At 33.5% G+C, this 18,772-nt stretch overlaps 1 protein-coding gene across 1 annotated transcript; it reads right to left on the bottom strand.

Annotated features, from left to right (window-relative positions):
- Positions 1–627: 627 nt before the first annotated feature.
- On the bottom strand, positions 628–18,189 carry LOC145634890 (cysteine-rich repeat secretory protein 4-like). The gene is made up of 3 exons (XM_081686225.1): positions 17,362–18,189; positions 17,039–17,194; positions 628–993 (listed from the first exon to the last, which is right to left on the bottom strand). Exons 1-3 carry the CDS (start codon positions 18,032–18,034, stop codon positions 914–916), a joined length of 909 nt encoding a protein of 302 aa, XP_081542351.1. The 5' UTR covers positions 18,035–18,189; the 3' UTR covers positions 628–913.
- Between the last annotated feature and the right edge of the window lie 583 nt (positions 18,190–18,772).

Here is an 18,772-nt window from a genome sequence, read left to right as displayed (position 1 = left end):
TGAGAACAGGCCCTTATATTATGTTACCTGATATTTATTGTTATTGCTTGATCACGCATTTTGTGCATGTTTGAAGGGAATTTGTACTTGTAATTACGCTTAATAAGATAATTAATAATCTTATTTTGAATAGAGATAATTAATAATTAATAATCTTGTTTAGGGTTAACTTGATTATAATTCAAGTGATCGCCAATAATAGATTTATTTGTGCATTAATATTTAACCATTATAGATTAAACACGTTTAGGGTAAACCTATTGATTGCATGTTAGTCCATAAGCGCACATGAATACGAGAAGAATAAAGTAGAGGCCTATTATTAGGTCAGGTTCAATCTCTTTTAGGTTAGATTTGTACCTTCATCCCCGAACTTCCGGTCATGGTTCCAGACATATTGGAGTTGAAGATCTCCTGGATCATTAAGGGGTGTAACCTTCACCCTGTGAACGGTTTACAAGTTCCAAAAACTTATTGGCGACTCTTTTGCTCTAGCTTCCTTCCCTTTGGACACCGCCATGCTTAAGTGTATGATCACAGTGGGGTTCAAGTTTAGGGTAGTGCTTGAAATATTCCCTACAGGTGTATACAATTAGACATAACTAACAAGATCACACGTGACTATTATACATTATTGATTAATGGAAATTTAAAGTCAAAGTTTTTTATGTTTGACCCAGTTAATTGCAATGGGGCGAAAAAAATAGGGATAGAGGTAGTAGTTAAGTAGCCAAACACGCATACAACATCAGGGACATCCAAAAGGCTAAGCATATGCTTTATGCATACCTACCAATTGAATTAAGTACACAATGCAAATTGTGATTCATATTTTTCTAGACCGGATTCGACTTAACAAAATCCAATCGACATAATCACCGGAATTGACACACTCATTCGCCTTGGTACTAGATCAGAGAAGCTTCAAAAACAAGGCCACACAAGAAAGACTTGTTATCATAATTACTCCAATAATTGAACTTCCTCGTGTTCCTGCATGTAATTGAAGAAAGTTCCATCAAGATCAACACTATCAAAGTAATAGGTTTACAATCAATGAATATTGCACGTAAAACAAGTCAACCAAGGCGGTCATTTTGTGAAATACTGGGAGTATTACTAATAAGAGTGTTTCTATATACTGATGCCAATTAAATCACTAAGCTGCGTAATTAGTAACATCTACAAATCTATCTAGGGTAAAACTTGTATGTAGCTAGTCGCATGGCGTGACCATACTAGTTTATAAGTTTAATCTTCATTTTTATGTATGAATAACCTCAATTTTTCATAGGGGTAACCTCATATTGTTCATAAAAGTAACCCAAATTCATTATACGAGTGAATTCAAGTAATTTAGAAATAAATTACTCTATTTGTTCATTCAAATAACCCCTTTTCTTTTGTTTTAAAAAATGAAATAATAATTCCACTTACTTCCTCCATTACACATTATGTGCAACAATTTCCAAAACGGAAGTTACACATTATGTGCAACAAAGTAAATATTTGTAAATTTTTTGTGTAAAAGGGCAAATCTACCCTTACTTAATTTCAATAAAACACCTTAAATGAATAAGATTATATGTTATTAACATATTAACCTACATTAATTCATTCATGATTTACCCTAATCCCAATCTCTCTCTTCCCTCACAACCACATCCATCACCATCATTACCTCCCTCTTAGCAGTCACCGCCGCCAGGCCGGCACCACCACCACCACCACCACTATATTTCTCACTCTTCACTCATAAACACGACCGAACCCAAAATTCCCCACACAGTCGGCCACCTCCAACACCGAATCCACATGAGCACCACCTCCGCCCGAAATTTCTAGAAATCCTCCAACCACCACGAAGGCACAAACCATGTTTTTGCTTCGATCTCTTTCTTCTTTTTTCTCTCACAACCATCGTCGATCGAGTCATCGACCTCCTTTTCCCTCGTCAAAGTCGCCGCCGACTCCTTTTTCCCTTGTTATAGTCGTCGGTTCTCCCCATAATCATACCCTAAAATTCAGTTGGGTATGTGGTGGTTGTGAGCTGGGCGAGGTTAGTTGGTTTTGGTGGTTATGGAGGGGTTTCAGATCTTGGTTGTGGTGATTGGATTACGGTTGCGAAGTTGGTTCATTCGATTTGGAGGGGCGGTGAGTTTTGGGTAATTGGGTTATGGTTGTGGTGTTGGTTTGATTTGGCTGGTGGGTTTTCGGGTCATGGTGGTGGTGAGAAGGTGGTTACGAGATAGGGTGGTGGTGGTGGTTGGGTCAAAGAGAGGGTGGATGTGGGTGGTGGTGGAATTGTTGCTGGTGGGTGGTGTCGGTGAGAGGCTGTGGCAGGTGGTAGTGGTGGTTGATTAATTTTCCCCTTTTCTCTCTCCTACCCTTAATCTCAAACCCTTCACTTTGTTAATCAACATTAACAAATTTTGTCTTGGGAAATGTGCAACAAGGTTTGTTGCACATAATGTGTAACGGAGGAAGTATTTAAGATAGTAACCCCTATTTTTCATTTACGTAACCTACATACGCGTTAAGGTAACCCCATTTGCTCATCACCGTAACCCCATATTATTTAATTAATTGTCTTGTATGTGATTATGTGAAGTGGCCATATCATTTGGCTAGCCACATATAAGATATTGTGATCTATATAAAAAGCGAATTATGAAGATAGACATGTCATTTTTTGGATAAGTTTTTAGCTAAAAGTTTTTCAAATTACCCTTTTGTTTTAAATGTTATCAAATCTAAACATTTTATTTTAATTAAGATAATCATATCTTTACTAAAAAATTTATACATACTTTCAATTTTAACACTATAGTTATTATCATGAATTTAGAAATGTGAGACAAAATCTTGTGCCAATCTAATATATATATTTAAAGGGGAGATTTTCCCCGAGTATTTAGAGAGTCACGTAGGATTTAATTTTCTTAACGCGCCATGTAGGATTATAAATTTAAGTGGTATCCAATTAAATAAGAGATTATTAATTTCTTTTACAATTAAATAATTCAAATGTAACATAAGAAAAATTGGCGAATGAGATTTTAAAGTTTAAATTAATTAAATACAAAATATTATATTTTGAGATTAGGAATTTTATTTAATATTTTAAAACTAATATAATAACAATTTTAATCACATAAATATGAAAAATAATTTTTTTTTAAAAAAATACTGACAAACCGTGCATCGCACGGGCTTCATCTAGTTATTGTTTGAAGCTTAATTACAATTGTTTATGAATTATTCATCAAAAAAATTCAATAATATCTATGCAAGCATGGGATCGAACTAACCTAATATAGGATTAAAATCAAATATCATGTTATCAGACAATTTTTCCAACTTAAGAAGTTCCCTCTATTTTTTACTATGTCATATCCATTACCCTTGTAAAAAAAGTTAAATATATACTTTGTCTAAAAGTACACTAACGAATTACGCCACTTTGTAGCGGTTGCACGGAAACGGAAAACGAAAACGGAGACGGGGAAACAGGGAATCGGGGAAACGAAAATTTTAAAATTATGGAAAATGGGGACACATTAAAAATACATAAATAAATACATTTAATCAGAATAAAATACCAAATAAACTTGCAAAAAAATAAAAACAAACAGATACTTCATTCTGTAAATTTCAAGAACTCCTTTTTTTCCAAATTAAATACAAGAAAAACATCAAATTAGTGAAATTGTTCGGTGGTAGTTAGATCGACTTTGTTCTAGCTAGGCGGTGATGGCAGCAAACATGGATCTTCATAGCATGGAAACGACAATTATAGAAACAACTCAAATAACTATGCTGCTTGACTGCTCGTAATTTGTGAATATAAGGGTTTAATTGCTTTCTATTAAAGGGGAAACGCTTATTTATATCCTTAATTAAGTTTCCCACAGGTTTTCGAACTGTTAAATTATGCGAGACGCTTCACAAAACAAGGAAACTCCATGAGCCATTTCGAAACGGGTTTCGAAACGTAAGAGGTCTCGGAAACGTTTGGCTAAAATTAAGAGTTTCCGTGCTTCAAATGTAGCCTAACGTTTTGTGTCCAAGTCATTTTTGGACACGGAGTTCAAGTGTTTCTCTCTCTAACTCTCTTTATTCTCCTTGCGAACCCACCTCCATAAAACCCTAGGAACACGACGCCAGAGTTCCTGCGTCGAAACTGTACTCCAACTAGTCTCCTCCTCCTCTTCTTTCCCAGGCCCTACTCTACTTTTAGGCGTTTCCATCCTCACAAAATCAGAGCTGGCACCCTCACCTCTTCTCTTAAAGATCAATTAATCTCAGATTACAAGGTGTTTTCCCGGCTAATAAGATTTCGAGAAAGCCATGCATAACCCACCTTAGAGTGGAAGTTTCACATTCAAAGGATTTCGCCGGCGAAACAAGATCTAAGGACTAGGCCTAATACCGCCGTCAAAGTTCATTGATAATTTTAACTCTACAAAAATGGTAAAGTGAGAGTTAGGTTTCATAAGTCTTTGCGCTGGAGGGCTAGGCCTAACGCCGCCATCAAGAATGGCTCATGACAAATACGGTGAAGTTAGGGTTAGAGTTTTGTGGTTCTTTGCTTTTGTGGTTTCGGATTTTTGGTCCGAATCTCTGATATGTTTTTCTTATCTAAATATTTTTTTTATTTGTTGGTAATCAGAGTTTGCTCTACTTTATTAATTTCTTTATGGTTAATTTTAGTATATCTTTGTTGTTGTCCCATATTTTTGGATGTATTGGCTAAAGTTTATTAGATGGTTGTGTGCATAGGGAGATCAAGTTTGGATCCTTTCTTAAGGGTTTTGGTTTTGTTGTAATGTTGGGAGAGTTAACAGGTGTTATTGTTGTTTAGGGGACGAACAAGAATTTGATTGTGGCTAGAATGAAGTGTGTTGTATTGAAATGATTATTGTTGTCATTCTTTTCCCTTTTTTGTAGTTATCATTGTGATCATTACTCTTGAAATTTTATATTTGAAGCAGGCCTCCAAACTTTGTTTTGGGGTTTCTCGAGACTCGACGCTGTCAAAGGTTTCTTGCCAAGAAGAACAACTTATATTGAATGAAAGGTCACATGTCCAATCGACCTGTTTTAAAGCTTTAATTGGTGATAAGTTGATCCCACTAGATATGGTTAAACTAGCCATTATCGAACAGTTTTGGTACTTTCTGCTCTCTTTATGTTTTGAAGTATATATTCGCTCCTTGGCCTATAAGGAGGTCCTAATCTGCAACATGTCCGGCCAACCCTTGTTATGTAATATTGGTTTTAGCGTCGATAATTGTAAAGGTTTAAATGTTAAAAACCATGTTTTAGTTTTGTTTCGTATTTTGTAAAGTCTGATTTTATTAATATATTTTGCTATTGTAAAACAAAATTATAATAAAAGTACACTAACATAAAGATCAAGATCAGGGCATATTATAAGGATATTGTTAGGTTCTTCTGGAAATGAATTAAAAAACTATCAACATTTTTTTATTTTTCACATTGAAACAAGAAAATTTTGTCTAGAACTACCCTAATGATAGGGTCATTTCTGAACAACAATCTGTTTTTTTTTAATTTGTTAAGAAATACCCATAAGTTAAGAAAAGCTTTTGCAACACTACCTATTAACGTTTTCCGTCTAAAAAAATGTTAATGGGGCCCATTTTTCACTTTCCCCACTTAGTGAACTCCCCTAATTACCTTCTCTCTCCTCCCTAATTAACTTACTCTAAACCCTAGAAATTAAAACCCCTAAATTTAGACTTCTTATCAATTACAATGGTCAATTAGACATCCTACCAATTATAATGGCCAATTAGTAAATAAAATGCAATTGAATTCAATATCAAAGTTAAAATAACCGAAATCTTGAACTCAATTGAACCCCAAAACCCTAGAAATCAAAACCCCCAAATTTATTTAAACCCAAAAACCCTAATCCAAATCACTAATTTACATACTAATTATGTTAATTGCGTTCAATTAAAACTTGTAAACAAATACAATAAACAATAAATTAAAAGGAAAGTGTGAAACATTACTTGAATAATTGAGAATTTGTGTTCAATTGATTAAGTATGTTCTCATGGATTTTTGAGTGATAATGGAAAGGAAGTTAATTAGGGAGGAGAGGGAAGGTAATTAGGGGAATTAATTTAGAGGGAAAAGTTGAAAAGTGGGCTCAATAACGTCTTAATTCTGGGTAGTGCTACCCAAACATTTTGTAAATTCTGGGTAGTTTAACAAATTAAAAAAATGGGTAGTTGTTCATAAATAACCCTATTTTTAGAGTAGTTTGAGACAAAATTTCCTCGAAACAGCTGAGCATATTTATTAGAAATATAATACCTTCGTTTTTAAATACTTGCTCCACTTTCCTTTTCGGCCGTTTTTAAATACTTGCTACATTTCCTTATTTAGAAAGCTTTTACAATATTTAATTTATTTTCTCTCACCTAGTGGACCCACCATGAGAGCAACTCCAACGGCAAGCTAATTTGACATTTAGCTTGGCATGCCACATAAGAATTTAAGCTTATTGTCATTATAGCTATTTTGAATTTCAATGACTAGCTATTAGCTTAGAATTTAAATGAATTTTACCTCTTTAATTAACTTTTTATATTTCATTTTATTGATTCTATTTTTTATTTTCTTTGGTAAGTTTTTCTCCAAGCAAATTAGCTTGGCAAAGCTAATTTGCTTAGCCAAGCTAATTGCATTTTCTAGCTCCAATGGTCAAACTGATAGCTAAGGATTATTTAATATTGCAAGTAAGTCCCTAGCTACAACCATTGGAGTTGCTGTGATCATATTTTATTATTTTCATATTCTCTCTCCTCCAATTCTCCCCACTACTTTTGCATTTTACAACTTTTAATTTTATTTTTTCTACCTACCCCACTACCTCCATATTTTTTAGTTTCTCCAATTTATCTTAAAGTTCCGCGCATAGAGAAATGAAGCAAGTATTTAATAATGGATGGAGTATAAAATATGTACGTGCATTGGGCACCGTGAAAATCAAAATGTAAAAACAAAGAAAATAAATGGATGAAATAGTGTATTAAGTACTTCCTCCATTTCTATTTAGTTGACGCGTTTGATTTAGACATATATATTAAAGAGAGGAGAGAGAGTGAGAGAGAATGAAAAAGCAAGTGTGGTAGCTTGTAAATGAAAGGTAAAAAATTTACCTCAAAAAGAAACGTGTCAACTAAAAAAACTTCATAAAAAAAATACGTCGTATTAACTAAAAAGGAAAGAAGGTAGTATTTAAATACCCTATATTACACCTACAAAACCCTTTAAATTATAGTGGAAGTGGTCAATGATCATTGATACCTCATGAACAACTCATATGTATGTGACTATGTGAGTGCTTGCTAGTTAATATTGTCCCACTCTATAGAATAAGGATATAAACTATTCTATAATCTTTAGAAGTACGTTATCTCACGTTTATAGATTGAATTTAGATCAGACCGAATTGGACTGAACAAAAGAACGGAATTTTGAACTTAACATCAATTGGACATCGAACTTCTTGTACTCAAATCGATCTAACCAAGCAAGATCAGACTGGAAAAATAAAACCCATCAAAACCCTAAATCGATTTTAGATTTAGTTTTTCAATGTTTATAACTATCTATATCTATAGATATCTTACATATAATTTAAGAGTATTTTTTTCTAACACTTCACCACAATCTTTCAAAACCCCAACTCTTAATTCTCACGCACTCTTCTTTTTTCTTTTCTTTTTTTTTTTTAATTTTATTTGGCATCCAAACAAATTCCACCTCTTTTAACTTCCATTATTATTTTTCCTGATAACACCCAACTACCCAAAAAAAAACTACCAATTTAATTATTATACACCGAGTATATATATATATTGTGTTTGAAATATAATTTTGTTATTAGATTTTTTTAAATATATCCAGTGCATTATGCACGGGTACACTCTAGTATATTTAAAAAAAAAAAAAAAGTTCCTAATACAGATTACAGAATATGTGTCACATGTCACCCTTTTAAACTCTTTCATCATGCCACATTACCAATATGTGCCATGTGTCTTCTCTTTTAGAGGAATAAACATGCCACATCAACCCTCACAACATGGATTAGAAATAATCTAGAAAATGCTTATATGCAGACTTGAACTCGAGATCAACAAGTATTATGTTACAAGTCTTACTAGTTACCATTTTAGTTATGCAATTTATTGTGATTATTTACACAATAAAAATAAATTTAACTTGGATAAGATGATCAGTCGTTATTGGTACAAATGTAACATATCATAAGATAATGTAATAGCTTTGATTTTAAAGTATTAAATATTGTATTGTGATCCCACTAGTAGTAGCTGAATAGTTTCATACACAATTTGAATATATATGATTCCCCTTATAGAAATCTTTTATCATCAAAATATTAAACTTTCAAGATGATTTTCCATACAATAAGAAAAAATTGTCAAACGTGATTATCAAATTAAACCACAAACTAACAACTCGAGGCATCAATCGAGCCACACAATAGTTTTAATTATGAAATGAAACATAAAGAAAATACAATCAAAGGAAATTAATTGTTTGATGACGACTACTTTGAAAGTCTATTTTGAAAAGGAATATTGGCTTAAAAAAATCCCAACTATTAGCGGTGAGTGCAAAATAATACGACCTCAGATATTTGCTTTTAATGGTACCACCTTTTGTAATATATGTTCCAGATGATACGCCAACTATAGTAGAATGTATCTCGAGCAATATTTCTTCCTTATTTATTAATATATTCTTTTTATACTATTAATTATCAATTTTTTTCAAAAATACATAGTTCTTTGTTTTTTTATATACAATAACAAATTATTTTGACATGACACACACCTTAAGAGAGATGTTAGACTAGAAAAAGGACAAATTAATCAACAAAATTTACCACCAATAAGAAGAAAGTGTTATTTTAAAAAATGAAGAAGAAAGTGTTAAATTGCTACGATTAAAACTTGTAGCATAATTTGTCCGCTTAGCATGTCAAAAGGTGTGTTGTAAGTATTAAAACAAAGGAAATAGTATGTTAATTTTGGTAGTCAATACATTTTTTGAACTAATTATCAATACAGTATGCATTTAAATACCCTATTAACTTTTGTATGATAGCATAGAAATTTTTTTTTCATTAGTGAAATTATTTACTAGCCTAACAAAGGGGTGGAGCATTATTAATTTGGGTTGGATGAAGTTATTAACATAAAATATTTTTTTTGAAAACAAATACTTTAATATCAAAAAATAATAATAAAAATAATATAATAATGAATACTGACGGAATATTCCTTTAAATGTCTTCTTTGGTGACTGGGATACCATTTTGCACATATAGTACAAAAGGTTGTGTTGTTGATTGCAAATAGTTGAAGTTGTATTATTTTGCACACACCGTTTATAATTGATATTATTTTAAGCCAATTTTTCTTTAGAAAATGTGTTGCAATATTTGCTTCAAATTGTTAGTGGTTAGATAATTCCTAGTTTGTTTTATAAAAGCAGTGGCCTGGGTTTAGTGGCCTCGGTTAATGTTAGGTATATGATGGATTAATGATCATAGAATCATGTTCATTTCTTACTTTTAGCTTAATTTTTCACTATATATTTCTATGTATTTTAAATTATTTTCTACGAATTGAGTACATAAAAAGTAAAGCGGTTAGTTACTAACCTGAACCGTTAAACTCGACTGATTCGAACCGATTTGAAAAGGAAATGAATTGTTAAAAACCCATTTTTTGGAAACCGAAAACCAACCCAACCCAATTTTTTTCTAACCGAAACTAAACTGAACCGAATTTGGGCAAATCGTTACTAACTCGACCCGTAATCAAGCCAAACCGTCACAGCCCAAAACTGACAACTACCCAAACCGATTACGTCTGAACCCGAGAGTAACCCAACCCAAACCGAAAACCATTTAAACCCGACAAAAATCTGATAAACATGAACAGGTCCAACCTGTAATCGTTGTGACCGAACCATCTATAAGCTTTAACCTGTTGTGATCGAACCGTTTCCAACCCGTAAACCGTTAAGACCGAACTATTTACGACTTGCACCCGTTGAGACCGAAGTGTTTAAGACTGGTAACCTATTATGATTAAGTCATCATTTACACCCTGTAACCCAATATGATTATGATCTTTTCTGTTTCAACCTTCTCCTCGATAAACCTAACTTATTGATGACTTAACTTGATAATAACATGACACGTTACAATCCATTAACTGACTACTCGATTCGATAATTACTAGACTCGATTTTAACCCTATATGATTTAGCCTGATCGAAACCCGCTTTAAATTGTGAAAACCCGTTTTCAACCCGACCAAGTTCAATCCAAACCAATTATGACCTGATGAACAGATAATAACTGAACCTGATTTCACCCGATCTGTTTTAAACCAAAACCTATTTTCAAACCGATTCAGTTTAACTCAAACAGATTATATATGACCTGAACCGATTACAACCCGACCCGATTATGACCTAAATTATTTAGAACCGAAACCCACTTTAATTTAAAATGGCTAACAAAAACTGATTATAACCTGAACCAACTACAACCCGACCGGAATAGAAACCACAATAATAAAAACCAAACCAAACTGACTTGATGATTTTCAAAACCGACCCGCTAATTATTTCAACCCGCTTATACCAAGCCGTTATAACTCGAAGCTGATAAACCTAACCCAAACCCGAATTGTTTATCCGAGTAGACACCCCTAATAAAAATTTATCATTTCCCCTCTTTCATCTCTTTAATTTATAATTTCAAGAAAATGAATTGTTATAATATCATAATATTGTTGGAAATAAAGAAAGGAAATTCAAAGGGTCAGATATGAGTGCCCGATCAGGCGCCCGACCGAGCAAGACCCGCCCGATCGGGCGCGAGAAGAGTCGTAAAATTCTGGAGTTCCTCCGCCCGATCGGGCAAGCTCTGGCCGATCGGGCGAGCCCCGCCCGACCTGGCGCCCGACCGGGCGCGAGAAGACATCTGGAAAAAGGGAGTGTCCGCCCGATCGGGCGAGTGTTTGTCCGTTGGACTCCAACGGTTCCCTTGGATTCCTCTTCTTGTTTGATTTTTTGTAACCCCCCATTTAAGAGGTTGATTATGGTGTTTTTAATCACCATAATATTTCTGATTTTTTCTTCTTTGTTCATAGAAGATTCTTCCATGATCTTTCATATTCTTCATTCATCTTTATAAATTGGAGGGTGTTTTCTGATTTTGACATATTCAAGAAATACATATCAAGCACAAGCTTGCTTAAACACATACTCTATATTGGGCATAAGTTACTTGGCTCCAATCTTCCACCCAAAAGTGCCTTTGTGTGGAAGTGGTGTGTTAACCTTAAGAACGTGCCGGCAAATACAATAGTGCACCCCGGTTGCGCCGAAATTTCGTTTTCAAGTCAATGATTTGCATCACGACACACCATACTCTTTCATTGTCAAAAGATCATCTTTTCGATCTTATTTTAGAATATAGCCTTGAAAATACTTCCTTATATTACAACAAGTTGAAAACGAAATTATATATTTTCATTGGCTACTAATTGGGTATTGGTCGAAAGATTGAATGATGTCAAGAAAAAACAATTTTTTGGGAAAAAAATTGTTGTTCACGTTTTTCTGGGAGCAGTCCCGAAAATGGACCCTGATCGAAGGTCAATCGTTGTCGGTTTAGGCTGAAATTTTGGGAGTTTGTTCGGGTCATATGAAGCTTAATTTTCAACGGGTGGATTGTTGATAGCTGCTCACGTTTGGGAGTTATGGCTTCAATGTTAAGCTGCATTTTTAGAGAGGAAATTTGGGCGTACTACGGATAATGCTCATCTTTGACAATTGAATTAATCCAAGGGAGGTCCTCTCTATACTAATTTTATTTTCATTATGCTTAGCACGTGATTTTAATTCTAATAATCATCTTGGCTAATATATGAGTTGTGATTTTTGGCATTAGAATATTAGATAATTATTTTGTCCATAATGTAGTATTTGTTACATGATTATTAGTTTATAGGCTAAAGTATAATCCATGTTATATATGTGTGATGTTACATGGCATGATTATTTCTATGTCTTTGTTCTATGCTTGTGGTTTGAACTTAGCACTTAGAAATATGTTGATTGGTTTAATTTACCAATTTGTTGATTTTTTAACATGTATTGTTTTGTTCATTGAGAAAGTAAATTTTGGGTTATTGCTTCATGCAAATTAATTTCTATTAGCAATGTGTTGTTGAGTTCCTAATATCTACATTACTATGTTGATAGATTATTCATGGTTGTTTAAGACTTGTTAAATTGTAAGTTTTACCATGAATTTTGTGATTATGTGGAGTATGATGCAATGTCAAAGTCTACTACTTTTGGTACATATATGTTGATATACATGTAGATATTTGTCTTGCTTGTGAAGACTTTGCTCATGCTCATAATAATGCTCTATTTGCATAATTCTCTTCAATAACTTGTGTTGATTCTATCAATTTTAAACATGAGAAGTTTTTGAATGAGAATTATGTGATTATTTTGTGAAGAGTCATGTGTGTATTTTTTCCTCCATGGAGAATATCCTTAGTTGTTGTTTTTGTGACTCTTTAGTTGTGCTATAGTTTTTGTTGGGAATGCATGACTACTTTTATTAATTTTAATACTCTTGAAATTCTTTTGGTGGCTATTTTTGATATTGTAGTGTGTCAACCTTATGATGAATTTTTAAAAGTAAGATAATGTTTGGATTATTATTTAATTCAATGGTTAGGTTATTTTACTTCTTTGTCTATCTACCTTAAGAGAGAGTTTTCAAGAGTTATTAATTCTTATTACGTGTTTTGTTCATATTTGTTTTTACTTGGTTCAATTTGGTTTGGTATTGACATTTCTTTAAGGAATATTTATCGATTTCTTTATGTGTGGGAAGTGATTCTTAAGAATTTTATTTCTTTTGGTGTCATGGCTAGTAAATCTCCACATGATGTCAATATAATTCAAGTAAAAAACATGGATCCAAATGTGCCTTAAATAGCTCAAATCACTTAGTGGATGCACAATCATTGCAAGTGGTGGTCATTGGGTTGTTCGTCATTGATCGCTAAGGTAAATTATTAGAGGCACTATGGAGGTATGTTCACGTATTCCTTTCCTCCATTATCAACTATGTTTTGATTTTAGACTTAACTTTGGCATGTGGGGGTTATGATTCTATGAGTGTAGAATTTTGTAGTAGGAATTTAGTCCTTATATGCCCCATGTGAAAGGAATAGAGTTTACCATGTCTAATTTCAATAATTAAGTTGAAGACTTATATCGTCCAATGTGGGGGGAAAGTATATGAGAATAAATGTTGGACTCAAAGTCTTGGTTTATTTAATATTTTGGATTTGCTTTTTAAGCAATTGATAGTATGCTCCATGACTTTGTTTGTGAATGTTGGATTGTCTCCATATACCACAATGTTGGATTATTGAATTATCTCCTTTACTTTAATAATTTGTTTTTAGCAATTCTATGCATTATGTCATGTTTGAGTGATTGCCTCATGTCTCTTGATTGCTATATTCCATATATGCATTTATTTTGTTTATGAGTAAACAAGTTGACTATAAGAGGAATAAGAGGCATCATTTTTAGTTTCTTTTCTATTTGATGCAAAGCATGAAAGTGACTAGTTATGCTAAAGATTATTATTTATTTGTCTTGATTTGGTTTCTCTATGAAATGTGTGAAGAGTGTTTCCTTAACTTAATGAATTGATGACGTGAGTGATTGATTTTTTTAGAAGAAACTATTGAAGATAAGTTAGATAATTTTAACTTGCCTAGAGTTCTCCTATCTTTTTATAGAGTGTGTTTCCTAATATTTCTTCTATAGTCTTTTCAATGTCAAACCACTAAGTGTTGTTGGAAATGATCAAGGCTATTTTTGTGAGTAAAGGTGATTTTGTCTTTCTTGTCTTAATGGAACGATGTAGGTCTTACTTGGATGACTTAATTATTTCGGATCTTTAGTCTTTGATGATAAGTTCCCCTCTAGTGGTTTGTTAAGCCTTCTAAGTGATGACTTAAGTGGGTTGGTTGGTGAGTTCCATGTTGAAGATAAGAAATGTGAATTGAAGTTCAAGTGTGAGTTATAAGTTCAAGTATGAGCTGACTTGAGATTATTACCTAGGGAGTGGTACAAGAGTGTGGTTAGTACCTTGTGAGAATCTAATACTTGTGATTAAGTTTGTTTCTCACTACTTGCTTCAAGGTAATATATATTTTTGTGCTATTTCTACAATGTGTGTCGAGAATCACATGTGATTTGTACTTAACAACTTTCTTGAACTTCTTATCTTTCCAATTTTGTTGAGCAATTTTCACGATTTGGATTATGACAATATGTTTTATTATTTTCAGAATAATAATGATTATTATGAGTTTTGGTTTTTTCCAAAGTGTCATACATGTTTCGTGATTGGAAAGATTTATGCAATGATATGATATTTGTTGTTCATGTTTTCATTTGAGTGGAGTATGTTTTAGCATGAATTATGTGTATGTACTTTAAAAAGGTCTTAAAGTATGTCTTTGGTGGAGTATGCTAATACATTTAGCAATGTGATAGTGACATGCATTACATTTTATTTTAACATAGCATATATTTGTGAATTAGTTGAAGTGCAATATTTTACAAATCTAATAGTGAATGACTAATGTTGTGTAAATTTACTCCATCTTTTACTAAGTATCTTTTTAGGTACGAAGGGTGTGAAATACACTAGTTTTCGGGAAAAGTTGTTCAGATTTTTCGGAAGGCAAGTGTTGGTGATTGATGGTTGATGAAGAAAGTTCACTAATGCGGCTATGTTATTTTCAAAAATTGGACTTGATTAAGGTTTTGAAATTTCAAGTCTTGGGTTCGTTGTCTTATTACTTATTCATCTAATGGTGAAAACTAAGTGATATATTTTTCTAACCATCTGTGCAAATTAAGTGGATGTTGAAAACATGCTAGTTTTTCTTATTGGAAAAAATATTCTAGCAAAATGATTTTGCACTATGGTAAGAAAATTTGGGACATGTAGCACAATCCTTGATAATTTGTGGAAATGTCGAGGGGGATAGGCCTTAAGCTCATATGGAAAAGTATTACTTTCCTATCCCTATGGTATGTGTTGTAATGCTTATTTGAGGCCGGGCTCTTTTTGAGTTCTTAATGGATCAATAAACCTTTTTTGGTTGGTGCTATTTGAGACGCACTTGATTGATCCACCGTTTGAGGTTGAGTCTTTTTTGATTCTTAATGAATCCAATTGTTTGAGTGGACGCACTGAAACTTTGGATCACCGTTGTTTATGATTATTGTGAGGTTGAGAGTTAAGCTCTGATCTTAATGAATCCATGGTCATGTGGGGGTAAATGGCTACAATGCAGCATTGTTGAGTTCTTAAGAACATGTTTTAACCCTGTTGACTAAGTACTTTTGAGAAGTGTTTGTGATTCATCTGTGTGGTTGTGAAGACTAGTCATCTTCTATGGAAAACTTGAGCGGATTTCCTAGAGCTTCCACTAGACCTAAGGTGAATACGCTTGGCTATAAAAGAGCATATCTCTTCGCGGAGTTCAAGTAAATTTTTGGAGAAAGGTATGTGATGTGGGGGTCTTGAATTAAATCTTGGAATTTCAAGGTTAGTCCACTCCTTGATCAAGAGTCTAAGGGTTTCAAGGTTTGTCTACCCTTATACTTTGTAATTCACTGTCTCATTTCACTAAGCACTAGATTTCAAATTACTTATGTAATATCTAAGTGTAATGTATTGATCTCCTCTTATGCCCAATATGTTGCTTATCCTCATCTTTTGTTGGCTTATCTTCCCTTCCTTTATTGGGAGATTGTTGGAAATAAAGAAAGGAAATTCAAAAGGTCAGATATGAGCGCCCGACCGAGCGAGACCCGCCTGATCGAGTGCGAGAAGAGTCATAAAATTCTGAAGTTCCTCCGCCCCATCAAGCGCCCAACCTGGCGCCCGACCGGGCGCGAGAAGACATCTGGAAAAAGGGAGTGTCCGCCCGATTGGGCGAGCTCCGCCTGATCGGGCGCGTGTTTGTCCGTTGGACTCCAACGGTTCCCTTGGATTCCTCTTCTTGTTTGATTTCTTGTAACCCCCCATTTAAGGGGTTTATTATGGTGTTTTTAATCACCATAATATTTCTGATTTTCTCTTCTTTATTCATAGAAGATTCCACCATGATCTTTCATCTTCTTCATTCATCTTTATAAATTGGAGGTTGTTTTCTGATTTTGACATATTCAAGAAATACATATCAAACACAAGCTTGCTTAAACACATACTCTATATTGGACATAAGTTACTTGGCTCCAACCTTCCACCCAAAAGTGTCTTTGTGTGGAAGTGGTGTGTTAACCTTAGGGAACGTGCCGGCGAATACAATAGTTCACCCTGGTTGCGCCGGAATTTCGTTTTCAAGTCAGTGATTTACATCATGACACACCGTACTCTTTCAGTGTCACAAGATCATCTTTTCAATCTTCTTATTTTAGAATATAGCCTTGAAAATACTTCCTTATATTACAACAAATATTCCTAACATATTGTAGTTGCAATATAATCGAATAATTATTTACACAAGTTTTGAATAAAAAGTTGTTTAAGTCCAAAATCTAATTTTAATCGATTATGGATTAGATCAAACTTAATAGCCATATAATATATTTTTCGATCCAAAGACCAGATTATTTATATTCGGACCACTCTATTTTCCTAATTTGGGCTGATTTTTGAACACCATTTATTATCCTCTATTATTTATTTTTATTTTTTTATTTTTGGAAATTTCATGACTTAAAAGTGGGGCAATATTGCTTTTCAAAGAAAAAGAAAAAAAAAAAAACTCATGCTCTTAGAAACTTAAGTCATAGACTCATAGGTGCTATGAGTAACTGATCATACCTGATGATGCGAAATAACGAGGACTATATCTGGGTGTGCGGTAACGGTTGCGCTCATCAAAAGTTTGTGCAAACATCCAAGGTTCACTTAGCTCCTCACTAGACAATATGTAACTCAACCTACAGCTTGGCGTAAAGATCTGCCCATAATTTGTACCTGTCATTTTTTTTTTAAATAGTAAAAATAATTTAGCAATTAAAAGGCATATGACATCCACAATAGAGATTCAATGTTAATAAATACAAAAGATGGTGAATTAAATAAAATTTCCTTCATAAAACTACGACCGTCGAGTAGATATTGAATCAAAATAAAATTTGTACCTGTATAGTTGCTCATGAAATCATCATAAATTGTTCGCAAGCACAATCTACAATTTATAGAGCTAATATCCGGATTACATTGTGCAAGCGCGTAGATGGTTTCACTAGACGAGTATTCTGCCGTGGTCGTGGCGAAATAGCGAGAGGAAACAGCAAATTCAGAGGTAACATCTTTGATTAGATCAGTGACAGTATTGTCCAAAAGTTGATTAAACCTGAAATCTTCATCAAGTCCTGTACTGTAAGAAATTATCTGAGGATTATCTTCCATAATCCCGGAAATGGAGCGATTGGAGTAATGTAAAGTACATTCCTCGTACACAATAAGGCCTTCTACATCGCTGAAGCACCTTGAAACATTATTTGCGGTACTAGCAACACAATCTTGGCAATCTTCATTGGTTATGTCGTAGCGACATGAAAAAACGGCGATAACCCGGTCTTCGCCAAGGCCAGTGGCGTACTTGCCGTAGTAGGTGGTTGATGCCCTTGATGCGAGTTCGTCAATTGCTGTTTCAATGTTGGTTTCATAGTCGCTTAAAAGGCTATAACGACCAAAACTATCATAACAGTATTGGTGTATGTAAGTAAGTTGAGCATTAACGGTAATAATAAGAAAGGATAAAATGACCAAAAAAAGTGTGAGCTTAATCTTTGGGAGGATAGGAGCCATTTTTTCTTTTTTTTGGGTGTATGTAATTGATGGCTATTACGGAAGATGGGAAGATATACGTTTTTTCTATCAACTTGTATAAGGAGATTATATAGTTAGATTTTCCGAAAGTAATTTAAAAAACGTATAAAAAAGTATATTTTATTTCTGTACAGTTTTGCAATGGCTACAATAAAATTATGACGACTAAAAAAAACAAAATCTACACCCTTGATTATCATTATATAAAGGAAATTTTGTGAAAAACTATCTATTATAGTCAAGAATTTGCGAGAAACTACCTATTATAAAAAATGTTGTAATTTACTACCTAAAATTTGAAAAATATTGTAATTTACTACCTGTTGCCGGATTTTGTAGTTTGACCCGTTTACTCCGGCGTTGACTTTGTCATGTGCTACTCACGTGATACTTAATGAAGCTTTCTTTCCCAAATTTTCCCCAAATTGCTTCCCACTAATCCCTAATTCCACGAATTTTTCCCAGAAATCCCCAATTTGACTTTGAAGGCGATTTTTTTGAGCCAATCTCCTCCTCTGTTGTGCGCGATTGAGGTAATTATTGTTGTTTAATTAAGTTTTTTTAAATGGATTTTGATTGAAACCCTCTATTAATTGTTGGTTTTGTTCTCAAAGATTCGTTCCCATGAATTTAGGGTTTATTTAAAACGAAAATTGTGAATTACAGGTGCACGAATGTCTTCTTCTTCCAAAGTCAAGTGCAAGTGTGGAATTCCCA

This window comes from Chenopodium album, chromosome 6 (genome assembly GCF_948465745.1).
Source record: "Chenopodium album chromosome 6, dcCheAlbu1.1, whole genome shotgun sequence".
Classification (NCBI taxonomy): Eukaryota; Viridiplantae; Streptophyta; class Magnoliopsida; order Caryophyllales; family Amaranthaceae; genus Chenopodium; species Chenopodium album.
Note: the sequence above shows the minus strand (reverse complement) of the source record. Positions and strands in the feature narration are given on the sequence as shown.

What these genes read in the sequence shown, in the direction of transcription:
- LOC145634890 (XM_081686225.1), bottom strand. Translation starts at nt 18,034, where the DNA reads ATGGCTCCTATCCTCCCAAAGATTAAGCTCACACTTTTTTTGGTCATT. An exon ending in TTTCATGAGCAACTATACAG is followed by an intron (nt 17,195 to 17,361) that starts GTACAAATTTTA and finishes AAAAAATGACAG; the next exon opens with GTACAAATTATGGGCAGATC. An exon ending in TCGTTATTTCGCATCATCAG is followed by an intron (nt 994 to 17,038) that starts GTATGATCAGTT and finishes AATTACATGCAG; the next exon opens with GAACACGAGGAAGTTCAATT.